A 24,259-nucleotide genomic window follows, 5' to 3' on the forward strand; every position below is an offset into this window, starting at 1 on the left:
GGGCCGAGTCTACCAACTGAAAAGGCAGCAGTTGAAGTGCTAGCAATTTAGCCAAGCTAGCATTCAACCGCTGGGCATGTGGATGGCTGGGAGTGAACTTCTCCTGCCGGTCCAGCAGCTGGGGCAGGGACATTTGCCTGCTATAAACGGATGTGGGTGTACCGCTAGCAGAGTTCCCGGAAGCACTTGGCTGTGACACACCTAATTCTACACCTTCATTCCTCTCAGAGCAGGTTTCAGAGAGGACTGAAGGTCTAGTGGGGATGGAGATGCCAGCTGATGAGGAGCAAGGAGAGGTCCGCTTTGTTCTTTGGTGTGGGTCTTTGAGGTACGCTTGCCAACGAGCTGCATGGCAGGTCAACATATGTCTGGTCAAGCATGTGGTGCCCAAGCGGCTGATGTTTTGGCCACGTGAGATACGCTTGAGACATATGTTGCAAATAGCAGCGGTGCGATCTGATGCACTCGTCTCAAAAATGGCCCACACCAAAGAACTTTTAGAATAACGCGCAGAGGCAGCGCTCTGCACAGGCGGAGCTCTGCGGTGTGATTAGGTCGGTGTGCTGCCCCTAAGCTGGCCCCCGGAGGGCATCCTGCCTCGTTGGACATGTGCCTCCTCCTCCTCCTCCTCCTCCTCCTCCCTCCTTCCAGGCACCCACGTGGAGTCAGTGCCCTCATCATCCCCTCCCTCTTCATCGCTGTAGCAAACCTGGCAGTATGCTGCAGCTTGTGGAACATGACTGCCAGATTGCTGTCCTTCTTGAGCATCCCCTCTCTCTGCGCTCACGCTACTGCCTTCCTCTAGCTGAGTGTCATCATCAGAGCCCACAAAACACTGGGCATCCTCCTGGAGCATGTACCCAACACTGTGCTCAAAGAGTTCAGGAGACTCCTCAGGAGGACGTGGTGGGTCTAGGGAAGGAGTCACTGATGATGACATTGAGAGGAGGGAAGACGATGCGTTGGCAGCTGCTTTGCTACTACCCTGAGACTGGGTGAGAGAGGATGAGGAGGATGAAGAGGGCTTGGTCATCCACTCTACCAAGTCGTTGGCATGTTGCGGTTTAACATGTCCAGCTGCCGAAAAGAAGGACAAGCATGTCCCATGGCCACGTGCTGATGACAATGCACCGCGTCCACGACCAGCACTGTTGTCTCTAGACACAGAGCCTGCTTGCCCTCTTTTATTGGCTCGCGCCTGTCTGCCTCTCCTTGCTGGCCTTCCAGACATGGTAATGGCCTGAAGGGAGTTGGGTAAAACAGCAGTTGGGTAGTGTATATTGTGCTGGAGGCACACAACACCCACTAACTCCTGCAGATGCCTTTATTATAGAACACCAGAGATAAAGGGGTATATACAGATGTATACTGTGCTGTGCTGGAGGCACACACAACTTCCAATAACTCCTGCAGATGGCAAGTGGTCTCAAATAGAGAACAGCTATGTAGGTGGATATAGCGGTATGTACTGGGTACAGAGCATGCAGACAGCACGCACTATCTCCTAACACTACTGGGTACAGAGCATGCAGACAGCACGCACTATCTCCTAACACTACTGGGTACAGAGCACGCAGACAGCACGCACTTTCTCCTAACACTACTGACTGCAAGCTCTATTATAAAAGATAGATCACTACTACTAGCTATATAGGTGAGGTGAATATAGCGGTGTATACTGCGGTCAGGGCACACAGACAATAACCAGAGAACACCAGAGATAAAGGGGTATATACAGATGTATACTGTGCTGTGCTGGAGGCACACACAACTTCCAATAACTCCTGCAGATGGCAAGTGGTCTCAAATAAAGAACAGCTATGTAGGTGGATATAGCGGTATGTACTGGGTACAGAGCACGCAGACAGCACGCACTATCTCCTAACACTACTGACTGCAAGCTCTATTATAAAAGATAGATCACTAGCTATATAGGTGAGGTGAATATAGCGGTGTATACTGCGGTCAGGGCACGCAGACAATAACCACTACACAACAGCAAGATAGAAAATTGGCCGAAAACGATCGGTGTGTACTGTGTTGAAGGTACACAGAACACCCACTGCTTCAGACGCCAACACACTACACGAGGCCGCCGCGATGGCGGCCTTATATAGTGTGGGGCGTGCAATACACAGCCTGAGCTATGATTGGCCACAGGCATCCTGCCTGTGGCCAATCATGGCTCTCCTCGCTGCTGGCGCTGCGATTAGCCAAGCATGCGGAGTCACAGTGCATGCTTGGCCAATCATGAGCCAGCAATGCACTGCGCCATCGCAGTGCATTGTGGGCCGTGAGCGCCACACGAATTTGACGCGAACGGACCAAAATGTTCGGATTTCGCCGAACGGACGAACAGCCAATGTTCGAGTCGAACGTACGTTCGACTCGAACACGAAGCTCATCCCTACTAGCTATAATCACAAGTTGATAATTCTAACAAGTTACTATATATAGAAAAATACATAATCTTGTGTAAGGAGCGCAACACCACCCCCTATTTTTTATTTTGACACCGTACCTTTCATTTTTTTTTTTTTATAGAATTTTATTGAATTTATGATGAACATCTATGTCCCTTTTTAACGTATATATTTATGAATTTATAATACTTTTTTAGTATACTTTATTTGCACATTTGTACTCTATTTGGTTAATGATACCGATGAATGTTTGCTAGCTATAATCACAAGTTGATAATTCTAACAAGTTACTATATATAGAAAAATACATAATCTTGTGTAAGGAGCGCAACACCACCCCCTATTTTTTATTTTGACACCGTACCTTTCATTTTTTTTTTTTTATTGAATTTTATTGCTATAATAAGGTATGAACAAAATCCCTTGTGATAGCAATTGCCATGGCAGGTCCTCTTTATGGAGAGATTTGGGGTCTTTCAGACCCCAGATCTCTCCTCTAGCCTCCAAAGTATCTGATCAAACTGAGATCCGTTTGTTCTGATTCTTGTACAAGCCAAAAATGCCTTGTAAACAACAGACTGAAACCGGAAGTGATGAAATCGTCGTTGCTTCTGGTTTCTGACATCAGAGAAAAGAGGTGGGAACTTCCATTTCTTCCTCTCTTCTCAGTGAATGTGACCCAACTGGAACCCCCTTCCGCCCCCTGTTAGGGCCGGGTCACATTATTGCAATGCGAGAACCATATGCGAACTGCTGGGGAGTGTCATTATATCTTAACTAGTGATGGACGAACTTCCGACGGGACGTTTCGCGAACGCGAAACGCGAACGGCCACAAACGTTCGCGAAAACGACCGTTCGCCGCGGGCTCCATTGACTTCAATGGGAGGCGAATTTCGCAAACCTTTAGGTCGAATTTGCGGCCACGGGGTAATTATTAGGGGGTAGCACGTAGTCCCACCACCTGGACAATAGCATAATACATGTATGAGGTGAATTTGGGATCGATAACTACAAGCATTTTTTTTTTATTTGGGAAATTGTTCTGACAATTCAGGACTATGGAGCTAATGAAGGCAATGGAGGAGAGGGAAGGTCAGGGACCAGGGTAGGCAAACAAGAGGGTGCAGGAGATACAGAGCACTGACAGCAGCACCGTAATACAGAGCACTGACATCAGCACCGTGACATACAGCGCTGACAGCAGCTCCGTGACATACAGCGCTGACAGCAGCTCCGTGACATACAGCGCTGACAGCAGCTCCGTGACATACAGCGCTGACAGCAGCTCCGTGACATACAGCGCTGACAGCAGCTCCGTGACATACAGCGCTGACAGCAGCACCGTGACATACAGCGCTGACAGCAGCTCCGTGACATACAGCGCTGACAGCAGCTCCGTGACATACAGCGCTGACAGCAGCTCCGTGACATACAGCACTGACAGCAGCTCCGTGACATACAGCGCTGACAGCAGCTCCGTGACATACAGCGCTGACAGCAGCACCGTGACATACAGCGCTGACAGCAGCTCCGTGACATACAGCGCTGACAGCAGCTCCGTGACATACAGCGCTGACAGCAGCTCCGTGACATACAGCACTGACAGCAGCTCCGTGACATACAGCGCTGACAGCAGCTCCGTGACATACAGCGCTGACAGCAGCACCGTGACATACAGCGCTGACAGCAGCTCCGTGACATACAGCGCTGACAGCAGCTCCGTGACATACAGCGCTGACAGCAGCTCCGTGACATACAGCGCTGACAGCAGCTCCGTGACATACAGCACTGACAGCAGCTCCGTGACATACAGCGCTGACAGCAGCTCCGTGACATACAGCGCTGACAGCAGCACCGTGACATACAGCGCTGACAGCAGCTCCGTGACATACAGCGCTGACAGCAGCTCCGTGACATACAGCGCTGACAGCAGCTCCGTGACATACAGCACTGACAGCAGCTCCGTGACATACAGCGCTGACAGCAGCTCCGTGACATACAGCGCTGACAGCAGCACCGTGACATACAGCGCTGACAGCAGCTCCGTGACATACAGCGCTGACAGCAGCTCCGTGACATACAGCGCTGACAGCAGCTCCGTGACATACAGCGCTGACAGCAGCTCCGTGACATACAGCGCTGACAGCAGCACCGTAAGCAGCCCCAGGAGGAAGTCAGCACAGCACAGGGATGGTGTGATCCCCTCATAATAAGAACCCCCAGGAGGAAGTCAGCACAGCACAGGGATGGTGGGAGCCCCTCATAATAAGAACACCCAGGAGGAAGTCAGCACAGCACAGGGATGGTGGGAACCCCTCATAATAAGCAGCCCCAGTAGAAATATGACACCGCTCAACCTCTTCAAAGAGGAGGGTAGGGGCATATAGTACGGTGTGCTTTTTTGGGTCAGGGAAGTGAGCCAAATGAATTAAGAAGGTCTGTGTGCTTGATTCCAAAAATTGTTTATAGACATATACATGGTCTACTGATCACATGTGTTGAATTCCTCCGAGATCCATGCCTCATTCATTTTTAGAAATGTGAGGTAGTTAACACTGTCGTGAGCTAGGCGAGTACGCTTATCGGTCACAATCCCCCCTGCTGCGCTGAACGTCCTTTCGGACAGGACACTGGATGAGGGGCAAGCCAACAGTTCGATTGCAAATTGGGCAAGCTCTGGCCAGAGGTCAAGCCTGCCCACCCAGTAGTCTAGGGGTTCATCACTCCTCAGAGCGTCCACATCGGCCGTTAACCCAATGTAGTCGGACACCTGACGGTCTAGGCGTTCCCTGATGCTGGATCCGGATGACACCTGTCGATGGGTCGGCTGAAAGAATGACCTCATATCCGAAGTCACCAACACATCTTCAAACCGGCCTCTTCTTGCAGGCGCTGTTGGATTGGTACCCGCAAATCCTTCTCTGGGAGTGGGAATTGCTCCTCTGCCAGCGCACGCAAAAGCAGAATGCAGCATTTCTCGAAGCAAGGCCTGGAAGTGCTGCATTCTGACAGCCCTCTGCGACGGCGGTAACATTTCCGCCATTTTGTGTTTGTACCGGGGATCTAAGTACGTTGCCACCCAGTACTGGTCCTTGACCCTCATGCTTTTTATACGGGGGTCCCTATTAAAACACTGGAGCATGAAGGCCCCCATTTGCACTCAAGCGGAAGGTATGTGGTGGTGGTGGTGTTGTTGGTGGTAGTGTCTTTGGGGGTGCACATAGCAGAGAGTGAAGAAGAGGGTGCAGATCGAGAGGATGAGGAGGGTGCAGAAGAATAAGGCTGAGTGAGCCACTCAACCAAGTCTGGTGCGTCCTTTAAAGTAATTGAACGCACCTTCTGCAACTTCCCACTTTGGCTCAAGGCTGTTGCTCCTGCCCTACCCCTACCACCCCTGCGGAAGGGCCTGCCTCTTCCTCTGCCTGTCATTTTTTAAATCACCCTGTGACAAAACTCTTAGTCCCTATACCGCTGAAGGACTGCTGCAGTATAGGGCAGCGGTCAGCAGTAGTGCACGTCAACCCTATGTATTGTGGACCGATAGCGGTCCTTACAGAACAGCAGACTGTACTGCACTCAGGCCTATGTACCGTAGCACCCTATACCAAGTTACCAGTCCTTATAAAAACTTTTGTGGACCAAGCAGGTTGTGTGTTAGTGTTTAGCAGACTGTGCGTCAGTCCCTATACCGCTGAAGGACTGCTGCAGTATAGGGCAGCGGTCAGCAGTAGTGCACGGCAACCCTATGTATTGTGGACCGATAGCGGTCCTTACAGAACAGCAGACTGTAACGCACTCAGGCCTATGTACCGTAGCACCCTATACCAAGTTACCAGTCCTTATAAGAACTTTTGTGGACCAAGCAGGTTGTGTGTTAGTGATTAGCAGACTGTACGTCAGTCCCTATACCAATGAAGGACTGCTGCAGTATAGGGCAGCGGTCAGCAGTAGTGCACGGCAACCCTATGTATTGTGGACCGATAGCGGTCCTTACAGAACAGCAGACTGTACTGCACTCAGGCCTATGTACCGTAGCACCCTATACCAAGTTACCAGTCCTTATAAGAACTTTTGTGGACCAAGCAGGTTGTGTATTAGTGTTTAGCAGACTGTGCGTCAGTCCCTATACCGCTGAAGGACTGCTGCAGTATAGGGCAGCGGTCAGCAGTAGTGCACGTCAACCCTATGTATTGTGGACCGATAGCGGTCCTTACAGAACAGCAGACTGTAACGCACTCAGGCCTATGTACCGTAGCACCCTATACCAAGTTACCAGTCCTTATAAGAACTTTTGTGGACCAAGCAGGTTGTGTATTAGTGTTTAGCAGACTGTGCGTCAGTCCCTATACCGCTGAAGGACTGCTGCAGTATAGGGCAGCGGTCAGCAGTAGTGCACGGCAACCCTATGTATTGTGGACCGATAGCGGTCCTTACAGAACAGCAGACTGTACCGCACCCAAGCCTATGTACCGTAGCACCCTAGACAGACCAAGTTACCAGTCCTGATAAAGAGCTTTGTGGAACAAGTGAGTTGTGAATGATTAGCAGACTGCAGCAGAAGGGCAGCAGTCAAGTATAATATTCTTTCTATATTTGGAAGAAAGAATATTATACGTGTACAAGCCTATTACCGTACCACTGATACCAGTCCTGAAAAGAACCTTTGTGGAACTAATAGTAACAGCAAGTCTTTAAAATTATCCTCACTGCCTGACACACTGCTTCCTGCCTGTCCCTATACAAATTGGCAAAAAAGAGTAGGCTGGAACGATTAGCTGGAACAGCTCTTTTGTGGACCTGATAGTAACAGCTAATGATGATGATGATGATGATGATGAAGAAAGACTAATCTGGCTGAGCTGTCCCTAAAATAGCAGCATACAGCGCTCTGTCCCTTTATCTAAACTGACAAAAGAAACTCAGGCTGCTGACCTAACACCTATACCAGTCCTGAAAAGAACTTTTGTGTACCAAATAGCTAGCGTTTTCTCTGTCCCTACTCCACACAGGATCCTTTCCCTACAGTGACAGAAGAAAGAATGTAAAATGGCCACCGGATCGGGTGTATTTATAGGTTAGGGGGAATGTCCAAGTGTCCATGAGCTGTCATGTCTCAATTGGTTGTCCTGTAACACATGATAAACGTGTCACGAAAGGTTAAAGTTCTTGTATACATTAAACACGTAAGTCCGCCGGGGCGAACGACGGAAAAAGGCGTTCGAACCCGCGGACGGCGAAAGTCGGAAATTCGCCGCGAAACGACCGCCGGGCGAAACGTTCGTCCATCACTAATCTTAACGACACCCCCATTTCAGCTCGCATATCGCACTGCGAACTGACAGTTCAGACATGAATTGGATCGCATATGTGTGAACATACATGTGATCCGATTCTGGTCCGAACTGAAAAAAGGGTCCTGTGCGTGTTTGCACCAAATGCGGTGCGATATCAGCCATACTATCTGTATGGCTGACATCGCACCCGCACAGACATGGCATGTAATGTGAACAGCAGTGCGCTGCGCATTACATGTGATGTCTGGCATCGCAATAGTGTGAACCAGGGCTAAAAGTGATCAAGTGGCTCTATAGCTGCTTGGATTACATTTACCTTGAAGCAAATTGCTGCCACTAAAAAAATGAAATCTTGGTCTCTGCAGCTGAAGTGATGGCTGAGATATTCCCCTTCCCGTCCAAGGACCTATATGTTCAGATGGCGGACAGGAGGCAGTTAAAAAGAAAAATATATCTTCAAGTATGTATGATTAAAGTATGACTTTTTTTTCGTTTTGGATAGAGTGAAGAGGATTAGAACCCCTGTCAATTTGTATTGCTGTCCCCGTTAAGGAGATTCACTCTCTCTATTTGGCCTGTAAAGAAAATTCTTGACAGAGTGAGAAGAAAAAAAGCCGATCACTGGCTTCTGTTCGAAGGGAGATCGTTCCAGAAGAGGAAGGGGCGAAGCTGCCTCATATTTTCCCACCAGTACCACCTGCCAGTGCGACAAATCAGTGCCAGCAATCAGTGCCACCTATCAGTGCTCACAATTGCAATCTATCAATGCCCACCTGTGTCTGCCAATCAGTGCCTCATCAGTGCCACCTAGCAGTGCTGCCTATCAGTGTCACCTACCAGTGCCTATCAGTGCCCATCACTGCTTCCCATCAGTGCCCATCACTGCCACCCATCAGTGGCCATCAGTGCCACCTAGCAGTGCCACCTATCAATGCCCATCAGTGCCACCAATCAGTGCCCTTCAGTGCCACCTCTCAGTGCCCACCAATGCCACCTATCAGTTCCCACCACTGCCACCCATGGGTGGCCATCAGTGACAGCTATAAGTGCCACCTAGCAGTGCCCATTAGTGCTCTTCAGTGCCACCTATCAATGCCCTTCAGTGCCACCAATCAGTGCCACCTCTCAGTGCCCACCAATGCCACCTATCAGTGCCCACCACTGCCACCCATCAGTGGCCATCAGTGCCAGCTATCAGTGCCACCTAGCAGTGCCACCTATTAGTACCCTTCAGTGCCACCTATCAATGCCCTTCAATGCCACCAATCAGTGCCCACCAGAGCCACCTCATCAGTGCCCACCAGTGCCACCTATTAGTTTCCATCAGTGTTGCCTAATCAGTGCCCATCAATGCATCCTATCAGTGCCCATCAGTGCATCCTTTCAGTGCCCATCAGTGTAGCCTCCTCAGCGTACATCAATGAAGGAGAAAAATTACCTGTTTTCAAAATTTATTAGCAAAATATAAAACGGTTTTGTATTTTTTTTTTTTTTAATTCAGTCTATTTTTTTTTTAACAAAAAATAAAAAAACCCAGAGGTGATCGAATACCATCAAAAGAAAGCTCTATTTGTGGGGAAAAAAATATAAAAATGTAACTTGGGTACAGTGTTGTATGACTGCGCAGTTGTCATTCAAAGAGTGACAGCGCTAAAAGCTGAAAATTGGTCTGGGCAGGAGGGGATTTTAGGTGCCCAGTAAGCAAGCGATTAACCTAAAAAAAGTACCTTCTATGTACCTTCTATGCTCAAAGCCTCCTCTAAATTTCTAATTTCTTTGATTTTGCTAATTATGCTTGAGATCTGACTTCCCGTTAGAGGGTAGCTACTTTCAATTGTATTGTTTGACTGGATGGTTTATTAACCACTTGCCGCCCGCCCTATTACAAATTGACGGCGGCAAAGTGGTTTCATTATCCTAACCGGACGTCATATGACGTGATTAGGATAATAAGCCGCTGCGCGCCCCCGGGGGCGCGCATCGCGGCGATCGTTGTTGCGGGGTGTCAGTCTGACACCCGGCAACTACAATCTCGGTAAAGAGTCTCCGACGGAGACTCTTTACCATGTGATCAGCCGTGTCCAATCACGGCTGATCACAGTGTAAATGGGAAGAGCCGGTGATCGGCTTTCCCTCACTCGCGTCTGTCAGACGCGAGTAGAGGAGAGCCGATCGGCTGCTCCTCTGACAGGGGGGGTCTGTGCTGATCGATTATCAGCACAGCCCCCCCGAGGATGCCCACACTGGACCACCAGGGACACCACTAGACCACCAGGGAAAAGGTAATAACAATCCATAATCCTCCCTAGACCACCAGGGTGCCAGTCAGCACAATGGGTGCCAATCAGTGCCCATAATGGATGCCAATCAGTGGCCACAATGGGCATCACTGATTGGCATGCATTATTGTTTGGCACTGATTGGCATCCATTACTATAACACCGATGCCGCCTATGAGTGCCCACCTGTGCCGCCTATGAGTGCCCACCTGTGCCGCCTGAGTGCCCACCTGTGCCGCCTGAGTGCCCACCTGTGCCGCCTATGAGTGCCCACCTGTGCCGCCTATGAGTGCCCACCTGTGCCGCCTATCTATGCCCACCTGTGCCGCCTATCTATGCCCACCTGTGCCGCCTATCCATGCCCACCTGTGCCGCCTATCCATGCCCATCCGTGCCGCCCATCCGTGACAGCTATCAGTGCCAATTTGTGCCACCTATCAGTGTCCGTCCGTGTCGCCCATCCGTGTCGCCCATCCGTGTCGCCCATCCGTGTCGCTCATCAGTGCCGCCTATCAGTGCCACTTCATTGGTGCCACATTGGTGCCCATCAGTGCCACCTTATCAGTGCCCATCAGTGTAGCCCCATCAGTGCCCATCAGTGAAGGAGAAAACATACTTATTTACAAAGTTTTGAAACTGAAACAAAAAAAAACATTTTTTTTTTCAAAATTTTCGGTACTTTTTTATTTGTAGCGCAAAAAATAAAAACCGTAGAGGTGATCAAATACCACCAAAAGAAAGCTCTATTTGTGGGAAAAAAATGATAAAAATTTCATTTGGGTACAGTGTAGCATGACCGCGCAATTGTCATTCAAAGTGCGACAGCGATGAAAGCTCAAAATTGGTCTGGGCAGGAAGGTGTTTAAGTGCCCTGTATTGAAGTGGTTAAGGTCGAGTGCGTTGTCTTCAGCTTTCTGTTATTGTAACTGTAGCTCCCCCTAGCGTTGCAAGGGTGATAGAGCAGGATGTCTTGTGTTAGTGTAGGTACATTTCCAGGCTGTGTTAATCTGGTTTGGTTGAGTGACCCAGGTAGGCTGGATGACTCATCAGCAGCATCTCTGATGAGGGATCCTGTCATCTACTTAGTAGTCCCTACAGGTATAGCACTACACTGTATTCTGATGATTGATGTTCAGTGGTCTGCCCGTATGAAATTATGGCCTGAGCCATCTGATGGTTCATTCATCAAGGGTTGATGTTTGCATAGCTGATGGTTTGATGAGTTGAAAAAAACAACCCTTCAGTCTTTTGGTGATGCTTGATCTTGCCCTCATTTCACTGGAAAACATGCCACTCTTTAAGCCAGCTCTTGAAAATCTGTTCTCCAATAAAACAAAGGCATGAATGGAAGTTGCTGTTGTATGCCCCTCTTTATCTAGCATTTGCATACACTATATTACCAAAAGTATTGGGACGCCTGCCTTTACACTCACATGAACTTTGATGGCATCCCAGTCTTAGTCCGTAGGGTTTCAAATTGAGTTGGCCCACCCTTTGCTGCTATAACAGCTTCAGCACTTCTGGGAAGGCTGTCCACAAGGTTTAGGAGTGTGTATATGGGAATGAAAAATGTGTGATTTTACTGCACTAACCCTAATAGATAAAGCAGCTAACACAAAATTGACAATATTCAAACATTGGTGGTAGACAGTGTAGTGCTACAAAAGTGACAATGAAACATATAAAGTACAATATGTCATACAAAACATGTCACTCATGTAAATATTGGATATAAATATAAAGTGTTGAACGTAAAGTGCAAAATAGGAAAAACAAGACCGGTGATAAAACGCTCAGAAAGCCAAGGCATGGAACTCCGGTGTAAGACCCTGGAAATCTCACAGAGGAAGATGGAACTGGAACTCGGATTAGATCAATTGGGGTGCAGGCAGTGAATGCAAGACACTCTCATCCAGAGGAGTATAGACAGTGGCGGAACTACCGAAATAGCGACCCACGCGGGCGCTATGGGGCCCGCAGCCGAGTTGGGGGCCTGGTGAGTGGGTGTTAGTGGGGGGGTGCTGGCCGCTCCGGGTGACACGCTGGAGTAGCGGCAGCCGCCCGCATCACTAACACTGCTCTCTGTAGTGCGGGTGCAGGGACACAGCAGCACGGACCGTAGCCGCCTCCCCCTCCTCTCTGTTTACATCCACAGAGGAGGAGGAGCTTACGCTGGAGGGACACACACGGCACTGTGTATCAGCGCTGAGCGCTGTTCTGAGGTATGGGGGGGGGGGGGGTCTGCACTGAGTTCGGGTCTGCACTGAGTTCGGGTCTGCTGCACTGAGGAGGGTCTGCACTACTGGAGGGGAGTCTCTACTGAGGGGGGTCTACACTACTCGGGGGTCTGCACTGACGGGGTCCTGCACTACTAGGGGGGGGTCTACACTACTGAGGGGGTCTGCAATACTGAGGGGGGTCTGCACTGAGGGGGAGTCTACATTACTGTGGGGGGGGGTCTGCACTACTGTGGGGGGAGCCTGCACTACTGAGAGGGAAGTCTGCACTACTGAGGGGGAGCCTGCACTACTAGGGGGTCTGCACTACTGAGGGGGGGTCTGCACTACTGAGGGGGGGTCTGCACTACTGAGGAGGGGTCTGCACTACTGAGGAGGGGTCTGCACTACTGAGGGGAGTCTGTACTGAGAGGGGGTCTGCACTACTGAGGGGGGGTCCTGCACTACTGAGGGGGGTCCTGCACTGAGGGGGGTCTACACTACTCGGGGGTCTGCACTGAGGGGGGTCTGCACTGACGGGGTCCTGCACTACTAGGGGGGTCTACACTACTGAGGGGTCTGCAATACTGAGGGGGAGTCTACATTACTGTGGGGGGGTCTGCACTACTGTGGGGGGAGCCTGCACTACTGTGGGGGAAGTCTGCACTACTGAGGGGGAGCCTGAACTACTGAGGGGGAGCCTGCACTACTAGGGGGGCTGCACTACTGAGGGGGGTCTGCATTACTGAGGGGAGGTCTGCACTACTGAGGGGGGTCTGCACTACTAAGGGGGGGTCTGCACTACCGAGGGGGAGGGTCTGCGCTGAGGGGGGAGTCTGCACTACTGAGGGGGGAGTCTGCACCGCTGGGGGGGTGTCTGCACTGAGGGGGGTGTCTGCACAGAGTGGGGTCTGTAATGGGGGGGTGTCTGCACTACTGAGGGGTGTTTGCACTGAGGGGTGGGCGTCTGCACTACTCGGGGGGGTCTGCACTACTTAGGGGGGAGGTGTCTGCAATGCTGGGGAGTGTCTGCAATGCTGGGGGATGTCTGTAATAAGGGGAGTGTCTGTACTGCTGGGGGGTCCTGCACTGAGTGGGGGTCTGTAATGGAGGGGTGTCTGCACTACTGAGGGGGGAGTCTGCACTACTGAGGGGGGTCCTGCACTGAGGTCGGTCTGTACTGAGGGGGTGGTCTGGACTGGGGGGGGTGTCTGCACTGGGAGGTATTTGTACTGCTGGGGTGGTCCTGCACTGAGGGGGGGTCTGTAATGGGGTGGTGTCTGTACTAAGTGGGGTGTCTGTACTTGGGGGGAACTGTACTAAGGGGGGTGTCTGCACTGCTGGGGGGTCTGTACTACTGAGGGGGGTCTGTACTGCTGGGGGGTCCTGCACTGAAGGGGGGTGTCTGCACTGGGGGGGTCTGTACTAAGGGGTGTCTGCACTGGGGGGGTCTGTACTAAGGGGGGTCTGCACTGAGGTAGGGGGTGTCTGTACTAAGAGGGGTGTCTTTACTGCTGGGGGGTCTGTACTGAGGGGTGTCTGTACTGCTGGGGGGTCTGCACTGTACTGATGGAGGTCAGCAATGTGTGTCCTTCAGGGGCTGCATACAGTATACTGCATACTTTGTTGTTCGAAATGAATATAAGCTGTTGCCTGGGTACTGTGCCACATGGGTGAGGTAATCTGTTGTTCAATGGTATTAGTTAATTTTTTTTTTGGGGGGGGGGCCCATACAACATTTTGCTATGGGGCCCTGTGATTTCTAGTTAGGCCCCTGAGTATAGAGATAAGAGGAAAAAAGCCTCCACATGGTGTACGTCAAAACGGATGGGTTTGTTTAAAAATAAAAAAATAAAAAACATGTTTCTTACCAATGGATCTCAATGGGGCATTTTTTGTTCTTCTTATCTCCATACTCCTCTTGATGAGAGTGTCTTGCATTCACTGCCTGCGCCCTGATTGATCTAATCCAAGTTCTAGTTCCATCTTCCTCCGTCAGATTTCCAGGGTCTTACACCGGAGCTCCATTACTTGGCTTTCTGAGTGTGATTGACCCACTGCCGCTGGTATGTGAGCCCACTACATCCAGCATTTACCCCTCACCCCAGGTGAAGGACACACCATCCCCGGTGTTCTGTCTATGATCATGGTTGTTCCATTTGACTCCTAAATCCCTTCCAAGGGTGGACTGTTATTACTATTTTTTTTGACTACCAGCCCCACTTGAACTCACTTTTTTCAGTGACTCGCTTTTATAACTGGTCTTGTTTTTACTATTTTGCACCTTGCATTCAGCTCTTTATATTCATATCCAATATTTACATGATTGACATGTTTTGTATGACATATTGTCTATGGGATGTTTGACCATTCTCCTGGAAGCACATTTGTGAGGTCGGGCACTGATGTGGACAAAAGGTCAGGCTTGCAGTCTCTGCTCTAATTCATCCCAAAGATGTTCTATTGGGTGAGGTTAGGACTCTGTGCAGGCTAGTCAAGTTCCTCCACTCCAAACTTGCTCATCCATGTCTTTATGGACCTTGCTTTGTGCACTGGTCCAAATTATTTGGTGGAAGGAGGATTATGGTGTGGGGTCACTTTGCAGGGGTTGGGCCTGGCCCCTTAGTTCCAGTGAAGGGAACCCTTCAGGCGCCAGCACACCAAGACATTTTGAACAATTTTATTGTCCACCAATGCCACCTATCAGTTCCCACAACTGCCACCCATGGGTGGCCATCAGTGACAGCTATAAGTGCCACCTAACAGTGCCCATTAGTGCTCCTCAGTGCCACCAATCAGTGCCACCTCTCAGTGCCCACCAATGCCACCTATCAGTGCCCACCACTGCCACCCATCAGTGGCCATCAGTGCCAGCTATCAGTGCCACCTATTAGTGTCCTTCAGTGCCACCTATCAATGCCCTTCAGTGCCACCAATCAGTGCCCACCAGTGCCACCTCATCAGTGCCCACCAGTGCCGCCTATTAGTGTCCATCAGTGCCTCCTTATCAGTGCCCATCAGTGTTGCCTTATCAGTGCCCATCAATGCAGCCTATCAGTGCCCATCGGTGCATCCTTTCAGTGCCCATCAGTGCAGCCTCCTCAGCATACATCAATGAAGGAGAAAAATGACCTGTTTTCCAAATTTATTAACAAAATATAAAACAGTTTTGTATTTTTAAAAAATTCAGTCTATTTTATTTTTTTTAACAAAAAATAAAAAAACCAGAGGTGATTAAATACCATCAAAAGAAGGCTGTATTTGTGGGGAAAAAAATATAAAAATGTAACTTGGGTACAGTGTTGTATGACTGCGCAGTTGTCATTCAAAGAGTGACAGCACTAACTTTGTGGGAACAGTTTGGGGATGGCCCCTTCCTGTTCCAACATGACTGTGCACCAGCGCACAAACAAGGTCCATAAAGACATGGATCAGCAAGTTTGGGGTAGAGGAACTTGACTGTCCTGCACAGAGTCCTGACCTCAACTCAATAGAAAACCTTCTTGTCCACATCAGTGCCTGACCTCACAAATGCGCTTCTGGAAGAATGGTCAAACATTCTTATAGACACACTCTTAAACCCTGTGAACAGCCTTCCCAGAAGAGTTGAAGCTGTTATAGCAGCAAAAGGTGGGCCAACTCAATATTGAACCCTACGGACTAAGCACGGGATGCCATTAAAGTTCATATACATGTAAAGGCAGGTGTCCCAATACTTTTGCTAATAAAGTGTATGTGGGGATGGAGGTCACGTCTGTCATAGGGGCAGGGTTTATATTTCTATAATTGCTGAATGCATTATTATTGATATATTTCGATGTTTTAACAAATACTATTTTTTTATAATCCATAGATACAAATGTCGGTTAAATATTTTACATATAAAGGAGTGAACTTCTCTCCTGGATCTTACAGCCAAGAAAGTCTCAATATTGCAGAAAATGAATTCCAAGTACAAGACAATGATGTCTACATTGTTACATATCCTAAATCAGGTATTGTATAATATGCCATCAATGACCACATACTGTATGTAGTATACTCTAAGGCTGCTTTCACACTGGGGCGGTGCGGGCATCGGCGGTAAAGCGCCGCTATTTTTAGCGGCGCTTTACCGTCGTTTTAGCGGCGGTCTGCGGGCGCTAGCGGGGTGGTTTTAACCCCCTGCTAGCGGCCGAAAAAGGGTTAAACCCGCCCACAAAGCGCCGCTGCAGCGCTATTGCCGTGCTGTCCCATTGATTTCAATGGGTAGGAGCGGTTTAGGAGCGGTGAATACACCGCTCCTTCACCGCTCCAAAGATGCGGCTAGCAGGACTTTTTTCACTGTCCTGCCAACGCACCGCCCCAGTGTGAAAGGGGCCGGTTTTTTTCAGGCGCTACACAGGCGCTATTTTTACCGCTGTAACGCCTGAATACCGCCCCAGTGTGAAAGCAGCCTAAAGGAAATATTTAATCTGACCATTGGTAAATCATCCACACATTCCTAATGGACACAGCAAAGGTTCTCAGCGTGCATCCAATTGCTTGATAAATCCTGTTGAGGCTCAATACTGTGAGCATTGATTGTATTGAAGTGTCTGTGGTCACCCCTAAACATATGATGACTATCACTAAGTCCTACTGCAATTGGCAAACTCAGGCAAAAGATGGGATATCATTAAAGCGGAGCTCCTGCCACAGAATTTTTTATTTTTCTTTCCAGGCATCCCCTTACACTGCAGTAATAATGCCCTGTACACACAGTCGGACTTTCCGATGGAAAATGTGCGATTGGATCATGTTGTCGGAAAATCCGATTGTGTGTGGGTTCTATAGGACTTTTTCCGTCTGAATTTCCGACACACAAAGTTTGAGATCTGGTTCTAAAACTTTCCGACAACAAAATCCGATCGTTTAAATTCCGATCGTGTGTAGACAATTCCGGCGGACAAAGTGCCACGCATGCTCAGAATAAATTACGAGACGAAAGCTATTGGCCTTTTTATAGTCCCGTCGATCAGATTTTCCGACAACTTTGTGCGACCGTGTGTATGCAAGACAAGTTTGGGCCAAAATCCGTCTGAAAAAATCAGACGTATTTTGTCGTCAGAATGTCCGACCGTGTGTACAGGGCATAAACACACATAAACTATCTGTATATTTGCTAGTGGATAGTAATCATATTTCTTTTTTATTCTTACAATTTAGATGATCCTCTTCTAGCCATTGCTATGATATTGCCCAAGAAAATTTTTGCCCAGGGTCCAATCAGAATTAAAGACAGCCCTGATGATAAGTGTGGGCATATGAAGCCCAATCGCAACCTCTTCCTGGATAAGGGTGCATGCTGAGTAACCAACATCTCGATCTCGCGCATGCGCGTGGCTCCTGTGTCAGTAGCACCAATTGTTTAGCAAGTTGCTATAACAACAGGTGGCAATGGAGGAAGGTCCCGCCCCGTTGTTATGGCAATATAGATAGATCCGCCTTAAATCACGTCATTTTCTGTTGGGAAATAACGCAATTTTTTCACACAGTCCTGTCCTTTGACTCCTGAGCAATGATGACTCACATTTCTGTGAGTGGCAGATTAGGAGGCACCACCTAGCAACAGGGTACTTCTGGTAGGTTTAAAAAAAATGTCACTGCAAATGTTTTTTATTATTGACCACTTACTGACCAGCTGCCGCAGTATGGCATGGCTGGGCGAAATGACATTATGTAACGTTGCTTGCCCTGTGGCCACTAGGGGGCACGCGCACCCCCCGCTCACCCCCCGAGCCAATGCGAGTGCTTGGCGGTCACGATCACTGCTGGGCTCCCGCGATTGCCGCTGACACACGGAGAACCGGGATCTATGTGTGTAAACGCACACTTTCTGGTTCTCTGAAGGGAGAAGAGACAGATCGTCTGTTCATACAGAACAGAGATCTGTCATCTACCCTGCACAGTCCCCTCCCCTCGTCAGTTAGAACACACACTAGGCAACACATTAACCCCCCTAGTGTTAACTCCTTCACTTCCAGTGAGTCATTTTTACAGTAATCAATGCATTAGTAAAGCATTGATTGCTGTATTAATGCCAATGGTCCCAAAAATGTGTCAAAATTGTCTGATGTGTCCGCTGTTATGTCACAGTCAAGATAAAAATCGCAGATCGCCACCATTACTAGTGAAAAAAATAATAATAAAATAATATAAAATAATAAAAATGCCATAAAACTATCCCCTATTTTGTAGACGCTATAACTTTTGCTCAAACCAATTAATATACGCTTATTGTGATTTTTTTTTACCAAAAATATGTAGAAGAATACATATCAGCTTAAACTGAGGAAAAAAAAATGTTTTTTATATATTTTTGGGGGATATTTTTTATAGCAAAATGTAAAAAAAAGTGTTTTATTCAAAATTGTCCATTTGTGGAAAAAAAGGACACGGCTGAAGCGGTTAATAAAGGACTGGGAAAGTGTGACTGAAACATTGCAACGGACACATCGGACACTTTTAACACTTTTTGGGACCAGTGACATTTATACAGCGATCAGTGCTAAAAATAGCCACTGATTACTGTATAAATGTCACTGGCTTGGAAGAGATTAACACTAGGGGGCAATCAAGGGGTTAAATGTGTTCCTAGATGTGTTCTAACTGTAGGAGGGATGTGGCTGACTAGATGAGAGAGATTGTTGTTTCTACTTAGTAGGAACACACAATCTGTCTCCTCTCCCCTGACAGAATAGGGATTTGTGTTTTTACACACACAGATCCTGGCTCTTGCAGGTGCCTGGTGGTCATGGTGCCCACCGGGCATGCGTGTTGGCTAAGGGGACTCGATGCTGGCTCGTGAACCTGCTACAGCATCTTAAAGAGCTGACGTACAGCTATGACAGCTCGTGTAGCAGTGCCATCCGGCTGGTCGGGATGGGTTAAGGAGACCCCAGTCCTCAACAGACACAGATAGGGGACCACTCATGGAGAAAAGGATATAGATCATGTGCATTTTCTCTGTACATAGCCTTTTGTTCATGTCAGGGTCTAAAATATCATTAGGATTTAAAATGTTTCCTGTTCATTCCTGCCACTAGCTGCTCAGCAGGGACTAGCTAAGATTAAAACCATCTATTGGCATGCTTTTGCACAGAGCAGCCCAAATCCTCCTTTTCTCGGGCCTGCCCCCTCTCTCTTCTGATTTTTTCTTTTTTTTAAAAGCCTGTGGCGTGCAAAACACACCTAAATACTTCCACCCAGTGCCAAAAAAAGTGCACACACATAAAGAGTCAACACAAAAATGTGCAAAGGTTGTACCACTGTCCTCCACGAGGAAGGACCATACCCTGATCCCCCAGGGCGTTAGGCTCCAGATGGGGACTGAGGTACCGTACAAGGTCCATCTGGCCGAAACCAGACGACCACCTTTCTCTGGAAGGTCTGCCGAAACAGACCCACCCAAGTACTCGATTGGGGCTCCCCCAAAGGGAGACCCCCTGAGAGAGAGGGCAAACTAAGCCAGAAGGCCTATGTTTACCCTCTCCCAAGAATTTCAGGGTTGGCCCGAGGACCAACACCCTACTCATCACACAGTGACAAAACATGACACACCAAACATAAAAATACAAAAAAGTGACAAACACTGGGGATAAATAAAAAGAAAGTGGAAGAAGGAAGTGGGAGAGTGAGTGAAAGGGACCATTGTGAGATACAATGGCCGGCCCTCCGGCCAGGAATAATAATTTCCCCTGGTCCTAGCCAAAAGGCCGGGCCCAAAAGGCAAGTGTGAAAAATGTGTGTTGTGGTGAAGTGACCTTGGTGCCAAACGTCAAAGTGATTTCTCACAGTGAGAGTAAAGCACCCCTGAACTGCCACTTCAGGGGCACATCACCACAGGCTTGTTAAAAACATCCATGACCCACAGCCCAGACCACAGAAGCCCTCACCCCAGGCAGAAAGGCATGGAGATCTAGGAGCTTAGTGAGAGCCCTTTGCCATCAGGCCTCACCCTCGCTCCCATCACTCCTACCTAATTACATTCGGGAAGTACTGGCCGTTCCCCCAGTGGGAGAAAGGGGAGCCAGCGTTCCCTACCGAAAAACTGACCAGAGCTAGAGCTGCCCCAATCCAGGCCAGAAGGCCAGGGCCCCGGCCCTTCAGCGCCGACCAGTGGTTCTCCATCCCCATCAGAAGGCTTCCCTTTCGGCTACAAACCGCTCCAGGTTACCTTCACGCTAGCAGGTTTTGCATAGCAACCGCCACCCCTGCTCCACCTAGGCATAGAGGCATAGAGGCAGGGACGGAAGCAAGCGCCACCTCCTGGCAATTGATAAGAACAGATACTACACTTGATCTTAGGCAAAAGGGGTGGCCATGGGCTGCGGAGGCGGCAGTTCCCCGTCTGCCAGCCCAGCAGCCGATCGCGTGGGGGTAGCGAGGGATGGCCCCAGCACGAGCAGGGGCGACGAGAGAAGAGAGGGGGCCACAGCGGCAGGCTCAGTGGTGGCCGGCAAGAGGCCCGGACAAGTGGCGAGGCGAGGGGATGGGGCCAAGCTGAGGGACAGGTGGCTAAGAAGGCTGGAGGCGGGGAGGTGCCGGCCGCTACGCGGGGGCGCCCCAGGTCCGGTATGCACCGGAGGTCTGGGGAGGAGGAGCCCCTGCGGTGGACGTGATGGGCAAGCAACCACAAGACGTGACCTCTGGGGCTGATTCATCCGGGGACTCAATTCATTGCTGGAGAGGGACCTGGACGCGAAATCAGAGGGTGAAGTGTCCACAGAGGATGATCTATTGGTTCCAGCGGGGGAGGGCGACAGAGCGACTGTTGGGCGTGTTCCTGGTCAGCCCGGTAAGTCTATTGATCATGTTTTATTATCTCTGCAGGGTTGGCTGCTGCAGGCTCAGTGGGGCCAGTGGCACAGTTGAGCGGGGATTGCGAGACCAGCCGATGGCAGGGCGTGGACCTACCTTGCCTAAGCCCGCGCCACAAATGCAGGATCTCCTGGAAGGGTTGAGGGAGTTGGAGGATATGTTCGGGGGGTCAGGGCCGACCAGTCCAGGCGGCGCCTTGGGTGGTAGATATGAGCACCAGGCCTGCGGTGGTGGAACCAGCTGCGGTGGCGGCGCCCCCAGCCCCCTCGGTAGTGGTACCGGCGGCGGTCGCTGGGACGAGTGGGGACAAGGGGAAGCGGAGCCAGCAGGCCAGTCAGATATGGTCAGGATCGGGGTGCTTCGAGGGCCCTCTGGTATCGCATTTGAAGTCGGAAGTCCAGGAAAAAGATCGCCAAGGGTGAGTATGTGGAGATATTCTCGCTGATCCCATTGGAAAGATTCAACTTGGATAGGGTCAAGCCCAACGACTCCAAGAAAGATGACGAGGAGAAGAGGCAATATCGGCTGATTCCGCGGATGATTGCAAATTGGTTGCAGGCTTTCGAGATTTTGGCAAACGTCATCGGCGAAAAGAACCCCGAGCACTGCTCGGCTTTGTTTTGCTATATGGACGCCATCGGGGAAGCGCACAGGGTGTACGGGGGTGTAGCCTGGCTCAGGTACGATGAGCAATTCCGGCAACGGAAAGCAAATCGCCAGGAGCTGCGCTGGGATCACAAGGATATCAACCTCTGGATGAGGCTTACTGTATGTCCTCGGCACGGGCCCCGCCTCAGTTTTTTCAGGAGGGGGCCGGGGGTACACCCTCCTCAGGACTGCCGGCCGGAAAGAAGTGGGGAGTGTGCTGGCAGTTCAATGAGGGTATCTGCAAGTTTGGGGGTGCGTGCAGATTCAAGCACGAATGTTCGGGTTGTGGGGGAGCCCTCGCGTTGTCGCGGTGCTTCAAGTGGGGAAAGAGTACTGGTGACGCTACGAACAAAAGGGAGGATGCCGGTGAGGGTGGAAAGGATGCTTCCTTTCGTAAGTATCTGGACAGGGTTGCTGAGTGGCTGTTGGTGTCAGGGTTCCGAGAAGGTTTTCGGATACATTGCATACTGAGGGTGGTGCCGCCTGAGGCCCGGTACCTTAAGTCAGCCTTGCAGCACCCCACAGTGGTGAACAAAAAATTGGGAAAAGAAGTGGACATGGGGCGTATGGGGGGCCAATTTGCAGACTGGCTTTGGGGGGATCTCATGGGGTCTTCGCTGGGGGTAGTCCCCAAGAAGGAGCCCAACAAGTTTCGGCTCATACACCACTTGTCCTTCCCCAAGGGTGGCTCGGTCAATGATTTCATTGATCCTGAGGTGTGCACGGTGTCCTATACTTCATTTGAAGCGACTGGGGGTGCGGCGCTATGGAAAAGGGGTGCTCATGGCAAAGGCGGCCATCGAATCGACGTTCAGGTTGCTTCCGGTGCACCCGGACAGCTTCCGGCTGTTGGGTTGTCACTGGAGGGAGAAATTTTACGTGGACTAGTGTTTGCCCATGGGTTGCTCCATTTCTTGTTCCATGTCTGTGGCGTTTAGCTTGTTTCTAGATTGGGACGTGTCTGGGCATTTTTGGGGTGCCATTGGCAGCCCAGAAAATAGAGGGTCCAGGGCCATGGAGTGCAGGTTACCAGTGGACAAGCTGGAGGATTTGCAGGGGGAGATTTGAGAGATCCAGGGACAACGTAAGGTGCAGTTGAGGACCTTGCAGTTGTTACTGTGAAAACTGAATTTTGCTTGCCAGATCATCCCTATGGGATGGGTGTTCTGCCGACAGCTGTCAGCGGCGACCGCTGGGGTAAAAGCCCCTACTCACTTCATTCGCTTGACGAAGGAAAACAGAGAGGATTTGAGGGTGTGGCATGATTTCCTATCCTCATACAACGGCCGGGCCGTATGGATGTCCGGACCAGTGAGCAATTTTGATGTGGAATTGGTCACTGGTGCGGCAGGTTCAACGGGATATGGCGCGTTTTTTCAGGGCAAGTGGAGCGGGTGTCAGGGCTGGCTTAGCCCTTCCTCCTCTGGGCTGGCCGCTCAGCTGTCGGCTAATTGCCAGCTCTCTTCTCTTTCCACAGTTACCAGCTATTTCCGATGATGCTCGTCTTACCTGCCTATATAAAGCCTTCCAGCACACTCTTCCTTTGCCGTCGCGTTGGTCACATCACAAGGAACCATCTCCTGCTGTTTGTTTCAAGACTAGCTTGCTGACATCCCTCCTGGCTTCTTATCCTGCTCGCAGTTGCTCTCCTTGGATCCCTGACTTCTGACCTGGCTGATTACCTGATCTGGTTAATGAACTTTGGACTGGCTGACTACCCGATCTGGCTACTGGACTCTGGCTATGCTTGATTACGCTTTTTTCTATTTACTTTTTTATTTTTATTAATAAACAAGTGTGATTTGATTGTACTTCTGTCTCAGTCTGTTTCATGGTTTCTGATAGTACGCGAAGGCCATGAATTCAGAAGATACAGTCAATCCACTGTTGGTAATATTTTTTCCAGATTGGATGAGCAAGATCACCGCATGGATCAGTTTGCCTTGGCGTTACAAACGCTCCTGAATCGTACGGCTCACCTGGAATCCCCCACGGTGGCTGCTCCGGTACAACCTGAGTCGCAGGCTGTCCCTGCTGCTGCGCCAGTCTCTGTGCAGGCACCCACCTCGAGTATTACCTCTATGAGAGGTATGTCTAGTTCTGCTCCACTTCCCCAGCGATTTGGGGGTGATCCAGTTCAATGCAGAGGGTTTCTCAATCAGGTTGAGATATGCTTCGAAATGCTGCCCCAGGCATTTCCCACGGACAGAAGCAAAGTAGGTTTCATGATATATTTGCTTTCTGAGAGAGCCTTGGCCTGGGCTAACCCTCTATGGGAGACGCAAAAACCTGTTGTCTTGAGTTACCCTCAGTTTGTGGCCTCCTTTAAAAGGTTTTTGATGTTCCCGCACGCTCCGCTTCTGCTGCCAAGTGCCTCATGTCCATCAAACAGAGTACGAGAACTGTTGCCGACTATGCCATTGAATTCCGTACTCTGGCAACAGAGGTTGCTTGGAACAATGAAGCCCTCGTGGCTGCTTTTTCTCATGGTCTCTCGGATTCCATCAAGGATGAGATAGCAGCCCGAGATATACCCACTGAGCTGGAGAGCTTGAT

The 24,259-nt window shown here is 49.9% G+C and overlaps 1 protein-coding gene across 1 annotated transcript in view; it reads left to right on the forward strand.

Annotated features, from left to right (window-relative positions):
* The window catches only part of LOC143934093 (sulfotransferase 2A1-like), a 448,037-nt gene that overhangs the window by 388,002 nt on the left and 35,776 nt on the right, over positions 1 to 24,259 (forward strand). Inside the window, exon 3 of the mRNA XM_077457405.1 lies at positions 16,068 to 16,209. Coding sequence (XP_077313531.1) covers positions 16,068 to 16,209 — 142 coding nt within the window. The remainder of the gene's footprint in view (positions 1 to 16,067; positions 16,210 to 24,259) is intronic.

Source organism: Lithobates pipiens, unplaced genomic scaffold, assembly GCF_037356315.1.
Source record: "Lithobates pipiens isolate NorthernLeopardFrog02 unplaced genomic scaffold, aLitPip1_a1.2 Scaffold_27, whole genome shotgun sequence".
NCBI classification, from domain to species: domain Eukaryota; kingdom Metazoa; phylum Chordata; class Amphibia; order Anura; family Ranidae; genus Lithobates; species Lithobates pipiens.